This window comes from Mustela nivalis (assembly GCF_964662115.1).
Source record: "Mustela nivalis genome assembly, chromosome: 15".
Taxonomy (NCBI): domain Eukaryota; kingdom Metazoa; phylum Chordata; class Mammalia; order Carnivora; family Mustelidae; genus Mustela; species Mustela nivalis.
The window spans coordinates 26,861,446-26,883,486 of NC_139034.1; the positions used below are offsets into that span (position 1 = coordinate 26,861,446).

Genomic DNA, 22,041 nt, shown 5'->3' on the forward strand with positions numbered 1-22,041 from the left:
TTCCAGTTCCTTGGCAAAGCTTAGTATTATCTATCTTTTAAGTATTAGCCATTTTAGTGAGTACAAAGTGAATGGTATTTGTGATTTTAATTGTATTTTTCTGATGACTAAGGATGGTAGATATCTGCTTTGTGCTTATTTTTGGTTTCTTTTATCTTCTTTGGTGAAGTGCAATTTTTTTTTTTCACATTGAAAAAATTGAGTTGTAAGAGTGCTTACACATTCTGGTGAAGTCCTTTATTAAATATGCTTTGCAAACATTTTCTCCTGCTCTGCAGTTTGTTTTTTAGTTTTCTAAAGTGACTTTTGAAGAGCAAAAGGTTTTAATTTTAATGAAATCCAGGGTACTTTTTTTTTTATAGTTTGTGCTGTCTCCTATTTAAGAAAGCATTGCCTAACACAAAGTCACTAAGATTTTTCTTCTGGAGATTTTGTAGTTTGGGTTCTTACATTTAGGTCTACATTCCATTTTGAGGTTTATTTTGTTTGTATAAGGGGTGAGTTAAGGGACATGGTTAACATTTTCAATGTGGACATACAGTTGTCTCTGTACTGGTATTAGTTGGAAAGATCATCCTTCTCCTCCATTGAGTAATCTTAGAAACTTTGTGGAAAATCAAGTGACAATAGAGGCCCAAGTAGGTTTCTGGCGTCTCTACTATATTCCCTATATTCCATTGCTTTCCTTTTCTTTCCACCAAGCCAGCTATACTGTCTTGATTACTGTGGCTTTATAATACATCTTGAAGATCAGGTAGTGTTAGTCCTCTGACTTTGTTCTGTTTCAAAATTTTTTTGCTTCTCTAGATCCTTTGCATTTCCATTTAAACTTTAGAATCTGTCAATGTCTATAGAAAGGTCTTCTGGGATTTTGATAGGGATGGGCTTGAACAGCTCAACTTGGAGAAAATGGACATCTTAACAACATAGGGTCTTCTGATAATAAGCATCTCATCTCTCCATTTATTTAGGGTTTCTTGAATTTCTCTCAGCAATATCTTGTACTTGTCCACAGAGTATTTTTGCCAGAACCTCTTAGCTTCTGAATCCAATGGTTCCTTTCAGTCCCAATCTTACTACACCTCTTCAGTGCCTAACATTGGACCATTACCTCTTTCTTTAGGCTCCTTTCTTCCCAGACTTCCTGTCCTTACCCGGCCTTTGTCTTCCTTCTGTTCTTTGGATAGTCGCATCCTGTTCTCTCACAGGTGCTCTCCCTGTTTCACAGGAAGCTGATCAGCTATACTCCAGGTGGCTGCAGTTAAATGTCAGCTGTGTTGGCAAAGAAAGTCCTCCCTTGGATCTTTTAGAGAATCGTCTGCCTTCCCTCCAACAATTGTGCGATGATGATATTTCAAACAGTGTCTTTAAAAAGACAGCATTCTTGGAGTGGGTGAGTCTGGAGATGGAAAGGGAATTGCCATGTTGGAAAACCTAGCAGTTTTGTAGGATTTTCTACCCACCATCTCAGCCTATTGAGCTCTCCACTGTTTTCTTTGAGTCACTATTTTTAACGATGCCCATTTACAAAAATACTGAAATTTACATAACATAAAATAATTCTTTTAAAGTGAACAGCTCGGTGCTCTCTTCCCATTTGCACCTACCTGTAGCCTCTGGCAACCACCAATCTGTGTCATTTCACTGTGGATTTATCGATTATGGATGTTTCATATGGAATCATACCATATGTGTGACCTTTGGTGGCTGGCTTTCCTTAGCATAATGGTTTAGAGATTCTTGAGTCACTTCTTTTTTTACATTCTATTTTGTTCTCTGTCACTTAATGGGAATCCGTGGTTACCCAGCCTGTCTGATGAAACTTTGGTAGATAATAGACAATATTAACAGTAATGTGCAAGCAGCAGTGTTTGGTTTGGTTTAGGTATGGTGATTGGTGCTGTTTGGCTCTTGGTTCTACCAGACCTGGCTTCGAGTGCAGGCAAAGTCACACAACGTTATACTTCACATTTCATCAAGAAAAAAACAACAGAACATCCCAAACTAACTTCCTCATTAGCAAGATGCTACCATACGTGCCTTTAGGAAAATAGCACAGAAAGACAGGAAGAACTGACCGTTGGGAGCCAGCTCTGGAGGCTCTCAGACCTGTGCAGGAGGTACAGAAGTTGTATCCTTCTGGTTCTGCCTCCATGCTCAAAACCAGGCTCAAACAAGTTACCTAAAGTGACACCTTTTGTTGCTCTGTCATCCATACTGGTTTACTTAAAGTGCCCCACTCCAGGGACGATCAGAACAAACCTCGCATTCTGGTCCAGGCCTACATTAACCTCCAGGGGCCTGGAACACGAATCGGAGGGAAGTCATTGCGTGGGCATAAACAGGATGCTCCGCCAAAGGAGGAGTCAGTGTTGTCAGCAGTCCCACAGACCCTCTTCCTAGCTGTCATATGGCCACGAAGTCAAGTTGGGGAAAGGGAAATACACCTGCTCTGGGTACAGCAGTCTGTGCTCACAGCCTCCTCAAGGAACACACGGTTAATGTGCGCGGCCAAACACTTCTCGAGCCTGCCTTCCCCCACGCCCCGTGAGCGTTCAGACGAGTCCTATCTGCCTCACAGCAGGGACTTGGCAGGTCCAGTACCCCCAAGGTCGCAAGCTCAAGCGGAAACAGCTGACCAGTCCCGCCAGCCAGGGCACTCAGCTGGGCGGCCCTAACCGAAACTGGCAGACGCACGGCCCGCCCCCGCCGCCCAGGCTCCGCCTCTCGGCGCCCATTGGCTCATTCAATTCACGCCGCGCCTTCTACCGCGGGGCGGGCGGCGTGCTCTGTGTGCGACGGCCTTGGCTTGCGCAGTCCGGGACTGTCAGAGGTGAGACGCGGCCCCCTTCGGTAGCGGCCATGAGCACCCCAGCCGTGCCTCAGGACCTGCAGCTGCCCCCGAGCCAGAGGGCTCAGCCCGCGTTCAGAGGTGAGGGTCGCGGTGGCTGGAGCGGTGCGACCCCCAGGTGCCTCGTTTGCCCGAGGGGACGGGGGTCGGGGGGTGACCGTGGGGGAGGGGGTCGCTCGGATATAGCGGCCAGGACCTCGAGTCCGCCGACCAGCTTCAGCCCCTACCCGTTGTGTGAGAAGCCTGGGCAGATCGCTCGGCCTCTCACAGCCTCATTCTCAGCAGGAGCGAAATGGACAACCAGAGCGGTGCCCTGTCCTGTGTTAGTGTGCGGGGCTGAGCGCCTCACGTGCGGTGGTTACTGGCCGGGCGTGACCTTCTGGTGGCGGAGATGGGCCAGGCGTGGACGAGTCCGTTTAGCGAGGGAGGCTGCGAGGCACTCCTGCCAGCCCCCGGGGGTTGGGGACTCGGGACCTGCGGGGGGCGGGGCCGCGCCCAGCTCGAGGGCCGAATGCGCTTGCGCAGGGCGCTCCCGCGGGCTGTGTGGGGAGCTAGTTTTTGGGAGAGGTGGGATTGCATTGTCGGATGCTTCAAATTTAACGCAATCGACTTTATATCCAGGGTGGACTGGGTCTTCAGAAATAATATGGTTAGTTCTTGGTCCTGCACATGGGAGTACAGAAGAAAGAAACTCAGACCCAATCCAGTTCTGGTAAATTAGAACTTGGAGTCTAGTGTCTCGACTCTGCTGTTCAGTGTCTTAAAGCTTGGCTTTCAGTAACCGTAAGTTGAAAATGATGTCCTCCAGATTTTTCACTTTCAGACAAAAGAGAATGTGATTCTTGTGCAGAGGTTGTAGGGACCTTTTATAGTAACGACCTCTTAAAAATGGGATTATTTTTCAAAGTCAGTACTGAATTGGGAAATTTTCTGTTGTGTTTAAAGTCTGATCTCTAGAAGAACATTTTTTGAAGATGTTCATTTAGTGAATATTTATTTGCTGTTATTGTAACAAATGTTGACTTGTTGCTTTTTTGTTGTTTAGAACAAAGAAGACAAAAACTCAAGGAACATATATTAAAAAGAAAAACTTTTTTTGCATACAAACAGGAAAATCACATACCCAGGTGAGGTCAAAATTTCTCGTTTCAGATCTATAAAATTGTATCAGAGCTGTTTAATAAAAATGTGATGGGAGTCACAGTTGTACTGTAATTTAAAATTTTTGGCGTGTCTGGGTGCCTCGGTGGGTTCAAGTACCCTGCTCTTGATTTTGGCTCAGGTCAGATCTTAGGGTGCTGGGATTGATCCCCGCTTCCAGCTCCCCTCTCATCGGGGAGTCTGCATGTCTCCCTCTCCCTGGCCCTTCCCTAGTTGGCTCTTTTTCTCTCTTAAATAAATGAATCTTAATATTTTTTTTCCCTAGGGGTACATGGGTGGCTCAGTCATTAAGTGTCTGCCTTGGGCTCAGGGTCATGATCCCAGGGTCCTGGGGTTGAGCCAGGCATCTGGCTGCCTGCTCAGCGGGAAGTCTGCTTCTTCCTATCCTCTGCTTGTATTCTCTTCTTGCTGTCTCTCTCAAATAAATAAATGAAATCTTTTTTTTTTTTTTTTAAAGTTTTATGTATTTGACAGAGACAGACACAGTGAGAGAGGGAACACAAGCAGGGAGAGGGAGAAGCAGGCTTCCTGCTGAGCAGGGAGCCCCATGCGGGGCTTTAATCCAGGACTCTGGGATCATGACCTGAGTCCAGGGCAGACATCTAACAACTGAGCCACGCAGGCGCCCCTAAATGAAATCTTAAAAAAAATTCTAGTTGCCATTTTGGGGAAGTTTTTATTTATATATATATACATATTATGTATAGTTAGTGAACATACAGTATATCAATAGTTTTTGATATAATTGTTTATATTTAAAAATATCTATATTATTTGTTTATCTGGGAGAGACAGAGAGCACCAGCAGGGGGATGGGTGGAGGGAGAGGGGCAAGCGGACTTCCTGCTGAGCTTGGAGCCTGTGGTGGGGCTCAATCCCAGGACCCTGAGATAATAATCTGAGTTTAACCGACTGGGCCACCCATATGCCCTCTGAAAATTGTTTTTAAAAGATGAATCGTAATAACATTTAGTCCAATATACCCCATGTTATAATTTCAACATGTAATTCTTAAAAGTTATTGAGACATTTTATATCCTTTTTTGGTACTGTGTTTTCAAAATCTTGGTGTGTATTTTACACTTTCACACATCAATTTGGACTAACCATATTTCAAGTGCTCACTAGCCTTACTTTCTTGGATAGCACAGCATTGCTTCCTGTGTATATTAACTCATACTCTAAGATGAAACAATTAATTTTAAAAACAAAGTGCTTGTATATATCAAAATATTGACTTATGATTTATGCAGTGCTACAAAGGTCAGTCTTAATTTAGTAAGGTTTTTACTGTGTGTGTGGGAGAGAGGGGGGCGGGGCATGAATGGTTATTCTTTGAGAGGTTACTCTCCTTAGATGTTTAGAGATCCATTGGGTTCTTATTGGTGTTATTGGTGTTATTTTGTTAAAATTTAAAAACAAGGGACGCCTGGGTGGCTCAGTTGGTTGGACGACTGCCTTCGGCTCGGGTCATGATCCCGGAGTCCCGGGATCGAGTCCCGCATCAGGCTCCCAGCTCCATGGGAAGTCTGCTTCGCTCTCTGACCTTCTCCTAGCTCATGCTCTCTCTCACTGTTTCTCTCTCAAAAAATAAATAAATAAAATCTTAAAAAAAAATAATAATAAAATTTAAAAACAAATAGCATATGGTTGTGGCTGGAAGGAAGCCCCATGAAAGTATATAAAGCAGAAGATCAGATGCCCCCTCTAGAGCTAACTGTTAGTCACATCCTTTAGACTCTTTCTGGCATTCTAAGAGCATCGGCTTTAGAGTGTTAAGGGCTGGACTCCAAGTCTGGCACTACAACTGTGTAACCTCAGGGGAGTTAACCTGGCTTCTTTGAGTCCATTTATTTATACTAAAATGAGATAGTAATGTGTGGTTCTTGGGGATCAGATGAGATAGTGAATGCATTGTACTATGCCTGGTATATAGAGAGAGCCCAACAAGCAGTAGCTATTATTTCACGATCTCTCAGTGGCTTTATACACAGAGCACCGGTTCTTGAGTTACTCTTACTCCTGGTTTCTTTAGTTTCTCCAAAGAGTTATTGCTATATTTTGTCTTTGCAAATGCTTCCTACCCTTCCTTGTGGTTGAGAGTGGTCAGATGGTGCTTATATTTAGGAGGTACAGGTGATAGGGCTTGCTGATGGGTTAGGTATGGATGGGATGTGAAAGAAAGAGTGCCCTTTAAGAGGACCCTGAATGTTCCAGATTAAGAGCGACCGCTCAATCCAATACCTGATCCTTATACTATGTCCTACTGTGGAGGGGGAAATGTTAGAAAAGACATTATTAGGTCAGTTTTCAACTAGAATATAAATAATAGATTAAGGGGTATGTCAAGTTGAATTTGATAACTAATGTAGTTATGTAAGAGAACGTCACTATTTTTAGGAAATAAACATGGAAGCTTTTAGGGTTTAAAGGTATTCATGTATATATCTTAACTTTAAAGGTTCAGGAAGAAAAAATTGCATGTACTCCACACCTACACATGTTCAGAAACACTGCAAATGATAATGCAAGTGGAATAAAAGGTTAACACCATGCAGATCTGGGTAAAAAGTATGGGAATATACTTTGAACTATTGTAATTTTGCAACTTTGAGTTTGACATTATTTCCAAATTTTTAAAAATTCTTTTTAATTTTACATTAATAGCTTACTTTAAGTGCTTTACATTTTCTTGTACAAATCCTGCATTTCTTCATTTAAAACAGAAAGTGATCCTAGATTTTTTATTTGAATAACTGAGTGGATAGTGGTATCATATGTCTAGAAGGGAAAGACGGAGGGAGGAATGGGGGAATCAGGAACTTTGATTTGACCGTGCTCAGTTTGAGGTACCAACAGGACATCCAAGTGGAAATGCCAAATAGTTACGTCTGAAAGGCTGGGTTGAGATTGAGACCAGAGATTTAAACTTGGGAATTATCAGTTTGTAGATGATATTTATTTAAAACTTTGAGGTAGCATAAGATTACTAGAGAACGAATAAAGAGAATAGTAATTCAAGTAAGAGCATAATTCTCAACTACTTATTTGAATAAGGAATTCAGCTGGGCCATGGAATTTATAATACTTTTATACACAGTGAGAAGATAAGAAAATTCTGAAATTCTTCTGGCTTTACCAAGAAATCTCACAAGTACTATATTTATTCCTTTCAAAAAACAGATGTCATCTTAAATATTGTTATTTGAGCAACAAATTGTTAAATAGACAACTAATCAGAGTTTTAGCTTTTCAAAATTAAATCATTCTATTTTACAGTCTCTAGGGTGGGTATTTTAAGATTCCTTTGTTTAGATAACTCTTGTGAGGGCAGTTTTATCATAACAAGACAGAATGGGACAGAACATATTTTCATATAACTCTCCTATACTGGATAAGTGAATAAAGTAGATTCTCCATATCCTGAAATTTTATAAGCTAGCAATTTCAAGACTAAGTACTAGAATTCTGTTAGCACAGACAGACAAGGAGGAGATCCTGAGAAGTATAAAACTAAAATAAGCAGAAGAAAAATTTAAAATTTAATCATTTTTTTAAAAGATTTTATTTATTTTTTTGAGAGAGAAAGTGAGCAAGAGCAAGAGCACAAACTGTGGGGCGGGGGGGTTAGGGGGCAAGAGGCAGAGGGAGAAGCACACTCCGCATTGAGCAGGAAGCCCAACATGGGGCTTGATCCCAGGACCCTGTGATCATGCCCTGAGCCAAAGGCAGATGCTTAACTGACTGAGCCACTTAGGTGCCCCTAGAAATTTTTAAAACTGAAATGCAGCTTTGAGCCCTAGCTCAGAGGTTAGGAAGAAGATAGACCTAATCGAAGTGGACCAGCTGAGGTAGGAGGAAAGGTAGAAGAAGTGGTGATCCATAGCCAAGCGAGGAAAGTGTCAAAGGAAAGAAGAATGTCTGCCTGTGTCAAATGCTGCTTAGGTTCAGTAAGGGGAAAACGGAATTGCCCCATGAGTTGTAGAAACATGGAAGCAGATGACATGAGGAGTCTCCAGTGGAGTGTTGAGGATACGCTCCTAATAGGCGTGGGCTGGGGAGAGAATGGAATGTCACAACATGGAGACAGTGTGTATAAATACAGGCTTTTGAGGAGTTTGGGTGTAAAACAAAGAGAAATGAGGCAGGAGCTGAAAAGGGGGAACGTTAGGTTTAAGGCTTTTAAAATGAGGTAAAATAGATTGTGTTTATATGCTCATGGGAGTGATGTGTAGTAGAGGGGAAAGTTAATGATGCAGAAGAAAGAGCAAATCAAAGAACAAAGATCCTGAGTGGGCAAGTTGGAGAGCACAAATGGAGAGTCTGCCCATGGGTCAGCATGGTGTCAGTTCATGCATAGACCGGAAGGAAGGCAGAATATCTGGGGACAGAGGCAGATAGGCTGGCAGGCTTCGCTGGGAGAAAGAAGGGCTAATTCTTGTTAAGATTGCTTCTGATTTTCTCTGAGGTAACATCATAGTATGCTGTACGCCCAGGTATAATACAGGGGGTCTGATTAGTTAAGGTGCCACATCGGGAGGACCTGACAGGTTGACCCTGAGCACCGTCTCCCACCCCACACCTGGTTGCAGACCAGTGAACCGTCAGAGGAGTATTTGCCTCAGGTAGTGAATGCAGGGGCTTAAACTGGGGAGACATTGCTCTGTTCAATGATGCGTATTGACTCTTCTCTGCCATCGTACAAAATGGCTAGTACAAGCTATGTCCTAGTTCTTCCCCCTTGTCCAAGCAGACTGAGCAAACAGATGGGAAAAGCAATATAACCCAGATTGTCGATTATAGAGATAAGTTTTGTTCATTCTAAAATAGACACTTTGTTTTCTTTTTTTTTTACATTTTAGCATCTTTGAACTGGGAATCTGTCTTAGATTCAATGGCGTGTCTAATTGAGCCTGTTTTTCTTTTCTTAATGTAATACAGACTGTTATAATGACTTGTTAAGAGAATCTCATGGCCTGTCCAAACCAGTATATATCTGTTCAAGGAGTGAACAGATATAACAATTTATATTATTGAGGTATATTATAAAACTCAATATAGATTGGGCTGTGAGTGTGTATGGAAATTTTTAGATTTCTTTTGGGAAGGCTATTTTTTTTTCTTTTATTCTTTTTATTTAAATTATAGGGGACCTATAATATTAGTTTTATCTGTACATCATAATGATTTGACAATTGTAAACATTAAATACTTTCCAAAAGCATGTGTAGTTACTTTCTGTCACCATACAAAGTTACTATATTATTGACTGTATTCCCTATGCTATACTTTTTCATCCCCATGACTTACTTATTTTATAACTAGAAGTTGGTACTTCTTAACTCCCTTCACCTATTTCATTCTCCCACCCCCTCACTGCCTTCCTCTCAGGCAAAGATCAGTTCTCTGTATTTGAGTCTGTTTCTATTGTTTTTGTTTTTGTTTTTAAGATTCCACATAGAAGTGAAATCATGTGTTTGTCTTTCTCCAGTTGTCTTTTTTTTTTTTTAAGATTTTATTTATTTATTTGACAAGAGAGATGGAAAGTACAAGTAGGCAGAGCGGTAGGCAAAGGGAGAGGGAGAAGCAGGCTCCCCGCCAAGCAGGGAGCCTGATGTGGGGCTCAATCCCAGGACTCTGGGATCTATGATCTGAGCCAAAGGCAGCCGCTCACCTGACTGAGCCACGCAGGCACCCCTATACCACATCTTCTTTATCCATTAATTTATCAATAGACACTTAGGTTACTTCTGTATCTTGGCTATTATAAATAATGCTGCAATAAACACAGGAGTGGATATATCTTTTGAATTACTGTTTTCATTTTCTTCACGTAAATACCCAGAAGAGAAAGTATTGGATCATCTGGTATTTCTATTTCCAATTTTTTAAAAAATATTTTATTTATTTATTTGACAGAGATCACAAGTAGGCAGAGAGGCAGACAGAGAGAGAGGAGGAAGCAGGCTCCCCACTGATCAGCGAGCCCGATGCGGGGCTCAATCTCAGAACCCTGGGATCATGACCTGAGCTGAAGGCAGAGGCCCCAACCCACTGAGCTACCCAGGTGCCCCTTTATTTCCAATTTTTTGAGGACCCTCTATATTATTTTCCACTGACTACACCAATTTATATTTTCAGTGCACAGGGGCTCCTTTTTCTCTATATATATCTTTGCCAACACTTGTTTTTTTTTTTTTTTTTTGTTTCTTTAATACTAGCCATTCTCAGGGCACTTTTGTGGCTCAATTGGTTAAACATTTGACTCTTGATTTCAGCTCAGATCATGATCCCAGTGTTGTGAGATTGAGCTTCACTTCCGGCCCTGCACTCAGCAAGGAGTCTGCTTGAGATTCTCTCTCTCTCTCTCTCTTTACCCCACCCCCTTCATGTTCATGCATGTGCACTCTCTCTCAAAATTAAAAAAGAATCCTAGCCATTCTGACTGGTGTGACGTTATATCTCATTGTGGTTTTGATTTACATTCTACTGATGATTAGTGATGTTGAGCATCTTTACATGAGTTTGTTGGCCATCTGTATGTGTTTGGAAAAATGTCTGTATAAGTCCTCTGCCCACTTTTTAATTGGGTTTTCTTCATGTTGAGTTGTCAGAGTTCTTTATGAATTTTGGAAATTAACCCCTTATCAGATATGTTACTTATAAATAACTTCTATCATTTAGTAGATTGCCTTTTTTTTTTTTGAGAGTGTGTGTGTGTGTGTGTGTGTGAGAGAGAGAGAGAGCCAGTTGGGGCAGGGGGAGAAAGAGAATCTTCTTCAGCCGCCACACCTAGTACAGAACCCAACGCAGGGCTGGCAGGGGCGGGACTGGCTCCATCTCACAATCCCAAAATCATGACCTGAGCTGTAATCAAGAGTTGGAGGCTTAACTGACTGAGCCACCCAGGTGCCCCACCTTTTCATTTGTTGATGGTTTTCTTGTGCAAAGGCTTTTTAGCTCGATGTAGTCCCCATTATTTTTACTCTTCTTTCCTTTGCCTGAGGGGAGACTCCCAGCAAATTATGACTAAGGCTGATGTCCAGGAGTTTACTGCCTCTATTTCCTTATAGAAGTTTTATGGTTTCAGGTCTTATATTTAGATTTTTAATGCATTTTGAGTTTATTTTTGTGAATGATGTAATAAATTAGTCCAGTTTAATTCTTTTCCTTGACGCTGTCCAGTTTTCCTCAAACCACTTACTTGAAGAGGGCCTATATTTAAAAAATTTTCACTGTACGTCCTTTACTAAGTACTTAAAACTAACCAAAGAAAATGTTGCTTAATAAAGATTTTGAGGACTTATTTGAGTGACTAGGAAGAATGTTTTGGAATGAGATTATCAAGTGTTCACATATTCTGTGTAGGGGAGTTGTTAAGATTTTTAAGAAAATATCTTTAAATTCCTCAGCTATCTTCTTTATACTGTTAAGTCCACCCTGTAATAAAGAAAAAGGACACATAAAACTCAGCTCCATTCTGGCCTCAATTTAAAATTATGAAGTCAGATGATTGTTAATATTCTTCCATCCCTCCCCCGCAAAGCAAAAACTTCCTTGATACATGGTTAAACTTTTTTTTTCCTTTTTTTATTTCTTAAAGTAGTAGAGACCAGAAAGTGATGAACTCTGAGGGCCAGGTCCACGAAGAGACAAAAGTTCTGAAATTTGAAACAAAAATGGTAAGATATGGATTATAGCCCTCCTAAATTGTCCTTTCCCCTCCCCCTTTCTCCTTCCTAAACTCTTAAAGAAATGAGTTCTGAAAGACTTATTTGTCTGAAATCACTCTTTTAGGCTGGTAAAGAAAATGTCAGTAGACCTCCTGGGAACAAAAATCATATAACAACGGGAAAAAATTGTAGTCCTTTAAGACCTTCTAATAAATCAACCAATTCAACAATAGCAACTGACACACATAATTTTGAGGATAATAATCAAATGAGACAGTCCGTACCAATTAAAGATGACCCTCAAAGTCAACACATGACATTAAGCCAAGTGTTTCATCTTAAAAACAACAATAAAAAGAAACAGGTATCCACAGAAAAACCAAAGCAAGATGCTAACACGTCCAAGAAGCTTGTGCTTGGGTCTTACCGTGGCCAAATTGTTCAGTCTAAGATTAATTCATTTAGAAAGCCCCTGCCAGTCAGAGATGAGAGTTCTGCAACAATGAAGAAACCTTCAGCCACTGTCCCTAAAGCCCCAGAACCTCTGCCTGCAGATACCCGAGGTGCGACGGTGAGAAGTGATAGAGCCCTGAACACAGTGACCACCACTAAATTTGGGAGCACAGCATCTCAGGACAGACAGCTGGGGCGGCCTCCTATCAGAAGTCACCGTGACAGCGCCCAGGACGCTGTGAAACAGGGCCTTGGGAGAACCACCGCCAATGTTACAATCCGGAAAGGGCCTCGGGAGAAAGAATTACTGCACTCAAACACGGTTTCATCTAGTGCCAAAACCGGTGCTCAGGATTTAGAGAGAAGGAAGACACTGGCAAGAAGCTTGACCTCTGAAACTGTAGCCAGGCCTGCTTTGTCTTCTAACACCAAACTGGTACAGAAATCAAAAAGCATTGACCCCCGCAGACACACTATAGCAAAAGCAACTCTTGATAGGTCGGCCCGGCCCAAAGAAACAGCAGAAGAGAGAAAGTAAGTTGATTTCATTTTATAGGCTTAGTTTTCAGTAGAGTGCCACTTGTGCATGCGGCTTATAATCTCCAAGAAGGTACTAGAATTTGTGTGTGTGTGTGTGTGTGTGTGTGTGTGTGTGTGTAATATCCTCTGTTGTAGGCAGATTTATCCAGTGGTGGAGTAAATTTATCCAGTGGTGGAGCAGAGGTGACCTAAGCTAATGTGCTTAAGTGTGTTTCATTAGGTTGCTGTAATCTGAGATACTTAATACAGTTGGGAAATGTCTTATAACCTCTCCATTTAAAAACACAGTCTTGGGGTGTTTGAGCATGTAATGAACATTGATTTCTTTTTCTTTGAACTTGGGAACTTAATGTGTGGGCCTGGGGTGTGGAACTGCTTAAAGACCTGAGTTATTTTTTAACTTCTCTGTCTGGCAGAATTCTACCATCAGTAGCACAGGTAACGCTTATATCCTGCTTCTAACTGTAGAGCTCGTCTGAGCGAGTGGAGAGCTGGCAAAAGAAAAGTGCTGAAAAGGCCTCCTAGCGCAGTGGTTACCCAGCCTGAGCCTGGAGGGCAGAATGAAAACTCGGTCGGGTCCTTTTGGACAACCATGGTAGAAGAAGATGAACAAAGATTATTTACTGAAAAAGTAAACAAGACATTTTCAGAATGCTTAAACCTGATTAATGAGGTATAGTCCTTATATTTGTGTAGTAGTTTATAGTTTGTAAATTATCTTATAAATGTTCTCTTACTAAATTACCTTGTCACTCTTTTGACTACGTAATGTGTTAGTGATGTTACGTAGACTCAGTGTTATTTGTGAGATTCTCTTTAGGCTTTAATGGACTGCATTTTCATTGAGGATATATAAATGTATCAAAGGGATAACTAGGTTTTTTACTTGATTTTTTTTTTAATTTATAAATATGGTATTCCTCTAAGATGTTAATATAGAATGGGCTGGGGTGGATATTCACTCTGATACTTCTATTTTTTACATTCCTTCAGCATATTCACACATTATTTTTTCTACTCATTACATATTTTATCAAAGACTAGCAACCTAAATTCGTGGGTCATTATCACAGATTAAATTCAAGTTAACTAAAGTATTTGCAAACAAAATTCCATTAATTGAAACCAACATCATCATGATCTTAAACTTATTGTAGAGTTTCACTGTTTGGACCAAAATCCTACAGAGTATAATAACTTCAGAATGTATCCTTTATTTCCTGACTACTTTTTAAAATCTTGATTTGGTCACCCAAGGTGTCTAAGATCCGTAACAAGACTGAATATGGAGAGTATGATTTCAAACCTTACTCTGGGCTTCATGAGTGTCTGTAAGCTTTTTGTGATTTTTAAAGACCAGTGAAAATTAGGACCAGAGTTTCCCTGATTATATTCTTATTTTTGCTCAGCTGGGGTTTGTCACTGATTCTGTGGAAGTTCTCTGTGTTACCATCTATATATAGCTCTTAACTTACTTCAACGATTACAGATTCATTTTAACCTTAATATCAAGAACTGACAAAGACTCTTTTTAAAAACCTGCAAGCTATTCCCCCCACATAAACATTTGGTAGTTGCAAAATTCCAAATCAAATATTAAATGGAATCCCACAATGTATTAAAGGATAATCGTCAAGGCAAAGTAAAGTGTTAGTCATTTGTGTGTGTGTGACTATTTTTGCCTAATATTTTTCTCAACTAGTATTTCATTGTTTTCATACTTTGTACTTATGACTAATAGGCTTTTTACTACCCATTCAGAGTAAGCTGGAGTAAGGAAAAGAATACTGAATATTCTTATGAATAATTTTCTGTCACCTTTTCTTTTCTTATCATTGGTCTTGATCGTACACTTACTTATAGCAAGTGTATATAGCAAGATATAGATCTTATAGTACACTTATTTAATTGTTCATAGTTCAGAGGCTAAAGGATGTCACTTCACTTCTTGCTGTTTTAGGGATGCCCAAAAGAAGAAATGTTGGTCATACTGAATGACCTGATTAAAAATATTCCAGATGCCAAAAAACTTGTTAAATATTGGATATGCCTTGTACGTATTGAACCACTCACAAGTCCTATTGAAAATATTATCACAATCTATGAGAAAGCTATTTTGGCAGGAGCTCAGGTAAGATTAAAACTTACCGATCTTTACTAATACAGCGTAAAGGATTCAGAGCTATTTTGGAGCACATCACAACATAACTTGATAAAATTGTGGTTCCATATGTAGTAGTAATGAATGTTTAAAGACCACAGTGATCGCATGTTATAAAAGCTGTTTCTCAACATTCTAAAACTTGCTCATGAAATAGTGATAATCAGACCTTCGAAGACGGGTATACACTGAAATGTACATTTAATGAAACTTGCTGTAAGAAATATTTTAGCATGTGTCGTTTTGCATATTTTCTAGTTAAGAAATCTGGGAAATTGAATTTTTAATATTAAAATTTGTTTAACAAATATAAAGCAAATAGAATTAAATTAACTTTTAAAATGTTAGCAGGTTCTGTGGCTATGTGAAAGAAGTCTTTCACTTGAAGAGCATTTCTTAATGAATGCTCTTACATGTTCTCACATTTTTATGCCATATGTTTGGTCCTGCCCATGCATAGAAAATGGCAGTAAACTAGTTTCTCTGACATACTAGCGCCATAGTGCTTTGATACCACACCTCTCCCCTCTTCCTACTCTATTGGTACAAAAGGCTCTGAGTTTAGAATAAATTGTATCTCTAGGTTTTTCAGTTTGGCTGGGTTTTTTGTTTTTATGGGCAAATATTTATAAAATGTGTTTCCTTTTGACCAAGTTTCCTAAAAATGGATTTTGGAGATTATTTACAGAGAGAGTTTTTAAAAATTCCTTTCTTTAACCATGGACTTGAATGTAGGAGAAAAAGAGTAAACTTTATATTAAATTTACTTTAAATTAATATTATCAGCTCTTTGATATTGTTGGCTTGCTACTTGTCCATTAATTTTGTTTATATCAGACAAATAGTTAAAAGAATTACCAGAGGCTTAAGAAAAAATTGCAGGGAGAATTTTAATCTGATAATTCTACCCCTTGTATTCATTTTTATTCTATAAATTGGAAAGAGAGTCATTTACAAACATTCAAGTGTCAAAATAAGTATTCTGAGAAAAGACACATGATTTGCCTCTTTTTAAAGTATGAAAGGGGCACCTGGGTGGCTCAGTGGGTTAAACCTCTGCCTTCGGCTCGGGTCATGATCTCAGGGTCCTGGGATCAAGTCCCGCATTGGGCTCTCTGCTCAGCAGGGAGCCTGCTTCCTCCTCTCTCTCTCTCTCTGCCTGCCTCTCTGCCTACTTGTGATCTCTCTCTCTGTCAAATAAATAAATTAAAAAAAATTAAAAAAAAAATCTTTAAAGTATGAAATATAATTACTGCTTTAAATATTTTTGGCTTGAATAACCTAGTTAATGTCTGAGAATATAAAAATTATATTTTCTTCATTAAAAAAATTAAGCCTATTGAAGAGATGCGACATGCAATTGCAGATATTCTAACAATGAAGAGTCAAGAGAAAGTGAAATATGGTAAGTTTTTAATTTTCTTCAAGTAAATTGTGATTTTAATAAATTTGAATTATTTTTCTTTTATCTTTTTAAATTTGTAGAATGTTTCTCTCCTCTTATGTCTCCTCTTATACCTCTGAGATTCAGGGGCCTTATATAGTATAAGAATTTTTAATTAGGATGTCTGGTTCAAGGGTGCCTGGGTGGCTCAGTTAGTTAGACAGCTGCCTTTGGCTCAGGTCATGATCTCGGGGTCCTGAGATCAGGTCCCACATTGGACTCCCTGCTCAGCGGGGAGCCTGCTTCTCCCTCTGTCACCGTCCCTCCCCCCTGCTCATGCATGCGCTCTCTCTCTCTCTAGCAAATAAATAAATCTTGGGGAAAAAAAAAAGATGTTTGGTTCAAAACCCAAATTTATCATTGAGTGTTTTTGAAAGTTACCTTACTTCTCTAGGCCTTAATTCCTTGTGTTAAAAATGAGGCAGTTTGATTAGATGATCTCTAAAATTTTACCTATTAATTCTATCATCTGTTCTATGCTCTAGAGAAGCTCATTCAAGAATTCTCTTTGCTAGGGCTAGTAGATAGAGGGAAGAGATTCAGTAGCTGTCAGGTATATGAAATGTAAACATTTTCTAGATTCAGATATATCCTATAACTGAAACATCTCTTGGTGCAAATCTCTAATAATTGCCCAATAGTCAAATCTAGAGATCTTTTCAGCTTGCTGGATTTTCCAAGATGTCTCAAGTATTTCACATCAAACATGTTGTATTTTGATCTCATTGTCTTCCCTCATTGCTTCCTCATACCATCCTCTGTTCCTCCCAAAAAAGAAAAGGAAAAAAAGAAACTCCTCTGTCATTGAAGATGCGTAAGCAAGAAATGTTATGGGGCGCCTGAGTGGCTTAGTGGGTTAAGCTTCTGCCTTCAGCTCAAGTCATGATCTCAGGGTCCTGGGATCGATCCCCACATTGGGCTCTCTGCTCAGCGGGGAACCTGCTTCCCTCTCTCTCTCTGCCTCCCTCTCTGCCTGCTTGTGATTTCTCTCTGTCAAATAAATAAAAAAATCTAAGAAAAGAAAAGAAATGTTATGAGAGATGCCCTCGGTATACCTGCACACTCATTCTAATGTGCACATACATTCATTAAGTCCTAACTTAGAACCTGCCTTCTTGCTGATGCCTACCTCTCTCCCACCTTGCCTAGAGACAACCTCATTTGTCTTCTTATCATCACAGATCATTCCTTTTCATTCCTTGCCATTCTAAACCATCCTTTATAGTGGTCAAATCTGATTATATCTGTTTCTCCAGTGAAGAATTTTTTTTAACCAAACTTCCTGCATGTAAAGTTCATTGTAATCCAGCCCTTCCTACCTATTATCACCTCCTCCCCACATATATTACCCTATATTCTAGGCACTCTGGCCTGTTAATGTTGTCTTAATAGGTCATTTCCTTTTAAGCTTTATAACCAAGATTATCTTCCTTGGTCTTATCAAGTACTCGTTTATCAAGTCCCAGCCTGAATGTCATTTGTGAAGCTTTCCCTAGCTCTCTACCTGTCCCTCAAGCAAAGGTAGTTGTTCCATTTTATGGGTTCCTATAACCCTTTGTTCTTACCTTAACTTTATAGAATTTTTCTCGCTTTCATTATTTTCAATCATGTCTCTTCCATGAAATGTGAACTTAAAGGACAGGGATGATTTCAATCTTCTATCTGTATCTACAATCCTAACCCACAGGTGATAGTGAATATTTGTTAATAGTCGTCAGCAGTATTGGCTTAGGAAAAGTAACAGGTAGGAGATGGCAGTTTGGTTCTTCTATTTTGAAAATCTGACCAACTATGAATAACTTTAATGTCTTCTGATTTTTCTCTTTAACTTTGACCAAAAGCTTAATCTATAAATGTATTTCCATAGGAGAAAATGTTGAGGCTTGTGCAACTAAGGAATACATTCAAGAAGTCGACAATGAAGATATGGGTGTTAATCTAGAGTCAGGAAGATTAGAAATGGAAAAGAAAAATAGAAATGTGGTATTTCAAGATTGTGAAAAAGAGGAAGATGACAAAAAAGATCCAACCAATGATGTTAAAACCCCCAGTACAGAGACCAGGGGGAGTTGCTTAATCAAATATAACGTGTCTACTACACCATACCTACAAAGGTAAACTTTCAAAATGTAATGTGCTGTGATTGGTTTTTATGTTTAAGAATAATAAATATGGGGGGTGCCTGGGTGGCTCAGTGGGTTAAAGCCTCTGCCTTCAGCTCGGGTCATGATTCCGGGGTCCTGGGATCAAGCCCCGCATCGGGCTCTCTGCTCAGCGAGGAGCCTGCTTCCCTCTCTCTCTCTGCCTCCCTCTCTGCCTGCTTGTGATCTCTCTCTGTCAAATAAATAAATAAAATCTAAAAAAAAAAGAATAATAAATATGGTATCTAAAAATCTTTAGCTTCCAACTTAGAATGGTTTCAAACAAATCAATATCATTGGGACACTTCACCTTTGTGTGTGTGTCTGTGTGTGTGTGTGAGAGAGAGAGAGAGAGAGAGACAGCGAGAGAGAGAGCGCATAAAAGTTGGGGAGAAGGGGTAGAGGAGAGAAGAGAATCTTAAGCAGACTCCGTACCTAGTGTGGAGCCCTGTCACAGGGCTCGATCTCACAACCCTGATATCATGACCTGAGCTGAAATCAAGAGTTGGATGCTTAACTGACTGAGCCACCCAGGCACCCCTGGACACTTTACCTTTTAAATACTGTATTTGGGGCACCTGGTTGGCTCAGTCGGTTAAGCATCTGCCTTTGACTCGGGTCATGTTACCAGGGCCCTGGGATCAAGTTCTGCATTGGGCTCCCTGCACAGCGTGGAACCTGCTTCTCCCTCTCCTTTCCACTCATGCTCTCTCTCCCACGACCTCTGATACTATCTCCACCCCTCTCTCTCAAGTAAATAAAATCTTAAAATTCGCGTATTTGCTTTGCTTTTACCCAAAGTATTGCCATTTTGTAAAAGAAAACTTTGACATCATTTTATTTAATGTCCGTATGTTATTGTTAATAGTAGGTTATGGAATTGAGCAACTAGCCAATTGTACAGATATTCAAGAATCTACTTTGTACAAACTGTGACAACAAATAAAGAAAACAAGGAGTTCCTAACTACAAGAGCTCTCAGTACCTCTTTTTCTATAAGGCAGGCAATCACATAGTTTTATAAGCTCTAGGATGATAAATGTCATAAAAGAACAAAGTGAAAATGTTAATATTTTTTAACTCTGGGAATAATTTTGTGTCTTTTTAGTGTAAAAAAGAAGATACAGTTTGATAACACAGATACTACATTTAAAGAGCTAAAGTTTCTAACACCAGTTAGACGTTCTCGACGTATTCACGAGAAGACTTCTAAACTGCCAGATATGTTAAAAGACCATTACCCATGTGTGTCTTCATTGGAGCAGCTAACAGAGTTGGGAGGTGAAACCGATGCTTTTGTGTGCCGTCCTAACGCTGCGCTCTGCCCAATGTACTCAGAGACTGGAACAGCACAAGAGAAATAAAGTGATGATCAGCAACGGGGCTTCTGTTGTTCCTGGGGTCTTTTGTTGGCTTCTTGTGGTTTTGTATGTCTATTGGGAGTTGGCCAAGTACCTAAGTATTCGTCGCAGTAAGCTCTTTTACTGATGTTCACCTTGTAGCAGGAATTGCCTTCAATGTAACAGAAAGCTAATCCTACCTTGTCAATCTCAGCAGAGGGAGTTTCTAATAAAGGTAGATTTTGTCAAGTAGTTTACTATGTTTCTTGAATAGAGACAGGTTTGATCATAATATTGGCTTGTTCACTTTCAATAGTCTTAACTTGTTAGTCATTAAATATAGGTAATGCTGTGGCAGAAAGGGTGTTCGAGATAAGACTTCTATATTTGCGTGTTCTTAAAATTCACATGTTCTTAAATTTTATAATACACTTGCCAGCTTTTAACAGAATACTGACTTTTTTTTTTTGCCTTTCCTTAATTCTGGATCAGTAGGAAAGTCAGTAATTGCAATGTAGTGCGACCCCCTGCAAAAGTGAAGACATGGAAGACTTAGCTTGCGTTTTCACCCAGTTCTTGTTACCTGGACTGCTGTGGTCTGTCTTGCTTTGGCTCTTTCCCCCATCAATGCTAGTGAGTCTGTGGTCACTGTTGGTTTCTTTTTTATTGTAGCTGAGGTCACCACAAAAGATAATTCACTAAATGCCCCATTTCTAAGAGGAAATGCTTTGCATTAAAAAAGAAAATGTGCCAAATGCTGTAGGTATTTGAAACTTTAAATCTGAGTTTCTTTAGTTCCTTTTGTAACTTGGCTGTCTAAAATGTTAAAACTTTAGCTTTCCTCATTTCATTTGATACAGTTGTAGACATTAGAATGGAATTAGAAAAGGAATATATAACGTCATTCTAATTTAGGTAGTATTTCTAAAATAACTAATATAAAACATAATAAAAACTTTACTATTAAGTCCTGTCCCTTGAACCATGATAGTTATATACAGTAAACAGTTTCTTCTCCCCACACATTAAATATCACCCCTTAAATTGTTTTATAAGTCTCCAGACTAATACTTAAATACATCCTCTACCAATCTAGTTTCAAAGATTCGATAGTTTTAAAACTGCGTGTGATATAAATGTGCTTGAAAATCACAGTCTTGTGTTCACTCATTCACCATTTGTATAATAGCACCTATCTTTGTTCTATTATGTTCTAAAGAGGAGTCTTATTCTTTTATAAACTGTGTTCCTAATATTTATAAATAAATATATCAGTATAGCAATGTTTTAGTGACATTTATTTATTTCAACAAATATGAAATGCAGTTTAACTATAGTGAATAAATTTGAACCTTGCTTTTAGAATACATTATAGTTGGATTTGACTTGGGGTTTTTAATACTTAAATATGTGCTTCAAGATATATTTCCTTTTGAAAAATTTATCAATTTATCTAAAGGTTTACCTTAATTTTTATCTTAATTTTTTTCATACTTCATATGAGTGGTACAAAACATGCCATTTTGAAATAAACTTCAAGCTGGCTTATACTCTTGGCTTTAACGTGAGTATACTGTGTTGTTCATTTGGCCATACAGAGTAGCTTGAAATGCCTCTGAGAGGGAACTTGAGAAAAACCATTCCGTTTGGAAGTTTCATAGAGTGCTTCTCTCCCCACCCCCTGCCCCGCCAGCTGTGAGTCAAATCCATCTTCTCAAATAATCCTAATGCTACCCTTTACAGACATAGGTCTCGCTCCTTTCTGGGTGCTTAAGAACATTTATCAAGTGTCTGACCTAGGTTTGTTCCAAGCTAAATATCTCCAAGCATGTAATCTATGGTACATGAGCTTTGAAGTCCAGCAGATCTACATTCAAAACTTCAGCTCCTGGGGCGCCTGGGTGGCTCAGTGGGTTAAGCCGCTGCCTTCAGCTCAGGTCATGATCTCAGGGTCCTGGGATCGAGCCCCGCATCGGGCTCTCTGCTCAGCAGGGAGCCTGCTTCCTTCTCTCTCTCTCTGCCTGCTTGTGATCTCTCTCTGTCAAATAAATAAAAATCTTAAAAAAAAAAAAAAAAAAAAAACTTCAGCTCCTACCTTCCCTTAAAAGGTATGCGACTGTGAAGTTAATTGAACCTCATCTTTGTGGGGGGGGGGGGGGGGTAAAGTGGAGATAATCCTCTTTTGTTTCTGTTTCATAATTACTGGCTATGCCTCTGGTTAATAGGACAGAATGGGCACCTGACCCAACCTGGACTGTCAGACCTTTCCATAGGTAA

At 39.6% G+C, this 22,041-nt stretch overlaps 1 protein-coding gene across 3 annotated transcripts; it reads left to right on the forward strand.

The window, feature by feature from the left end:
* Positions 1 to 2,751: 2,751 nt before the first annotated feature.
* On the forward strand, positions 2,752 to 21,047 carry CKAP2 (cytoskeleton associated protein 2). 3 transcript variants are annotated; one of them, XM_082700670.1, is made up of 9 exons: positions 2,752 to 2,932; positions 3,897 to 3,978; positions 11,616 to 11,694; positions 11,810 to 12,672; positions 13,147 to 13,351; positions 14,639 to 14,809; positions 16,175 to 16,244; positions 18,151 to 18,397; positions 19,533 to 21,047. In XM_082700670.1, the coding sequence occupies exons 1-9, from the start codon at positions 2,863 to 2,865 to the stop codon at positions 19,786 to 19,788; spliced, it is 2,043 nt and encodes a 680-aa protein (XP_082556796.1). In that variant the 5' UTR covers positions 2,752 to 2,862; the 3' UTR covers positions 19,789 to 21,047. The 3 variants fall into 3 exon arrangements, with proteins under 3 accessions (XP_082556796.1, XP_082556794.1, XP_082556795.1); XM_082700668.1 differs by having other exon boundaries at positions 2,760 to 2,932; positions 11,619 to 11,694; XM_082700669.1 differs by lacking the exon at positions 2,752 to 2,932 and adding an exon at positions 3,393 to 3,634 and having other exon boundaries at positions 11,619 to 11,694.
* The last annotated feature ends 994 nt before the right edge of the window (positions 21,048 to 22,041 follow it).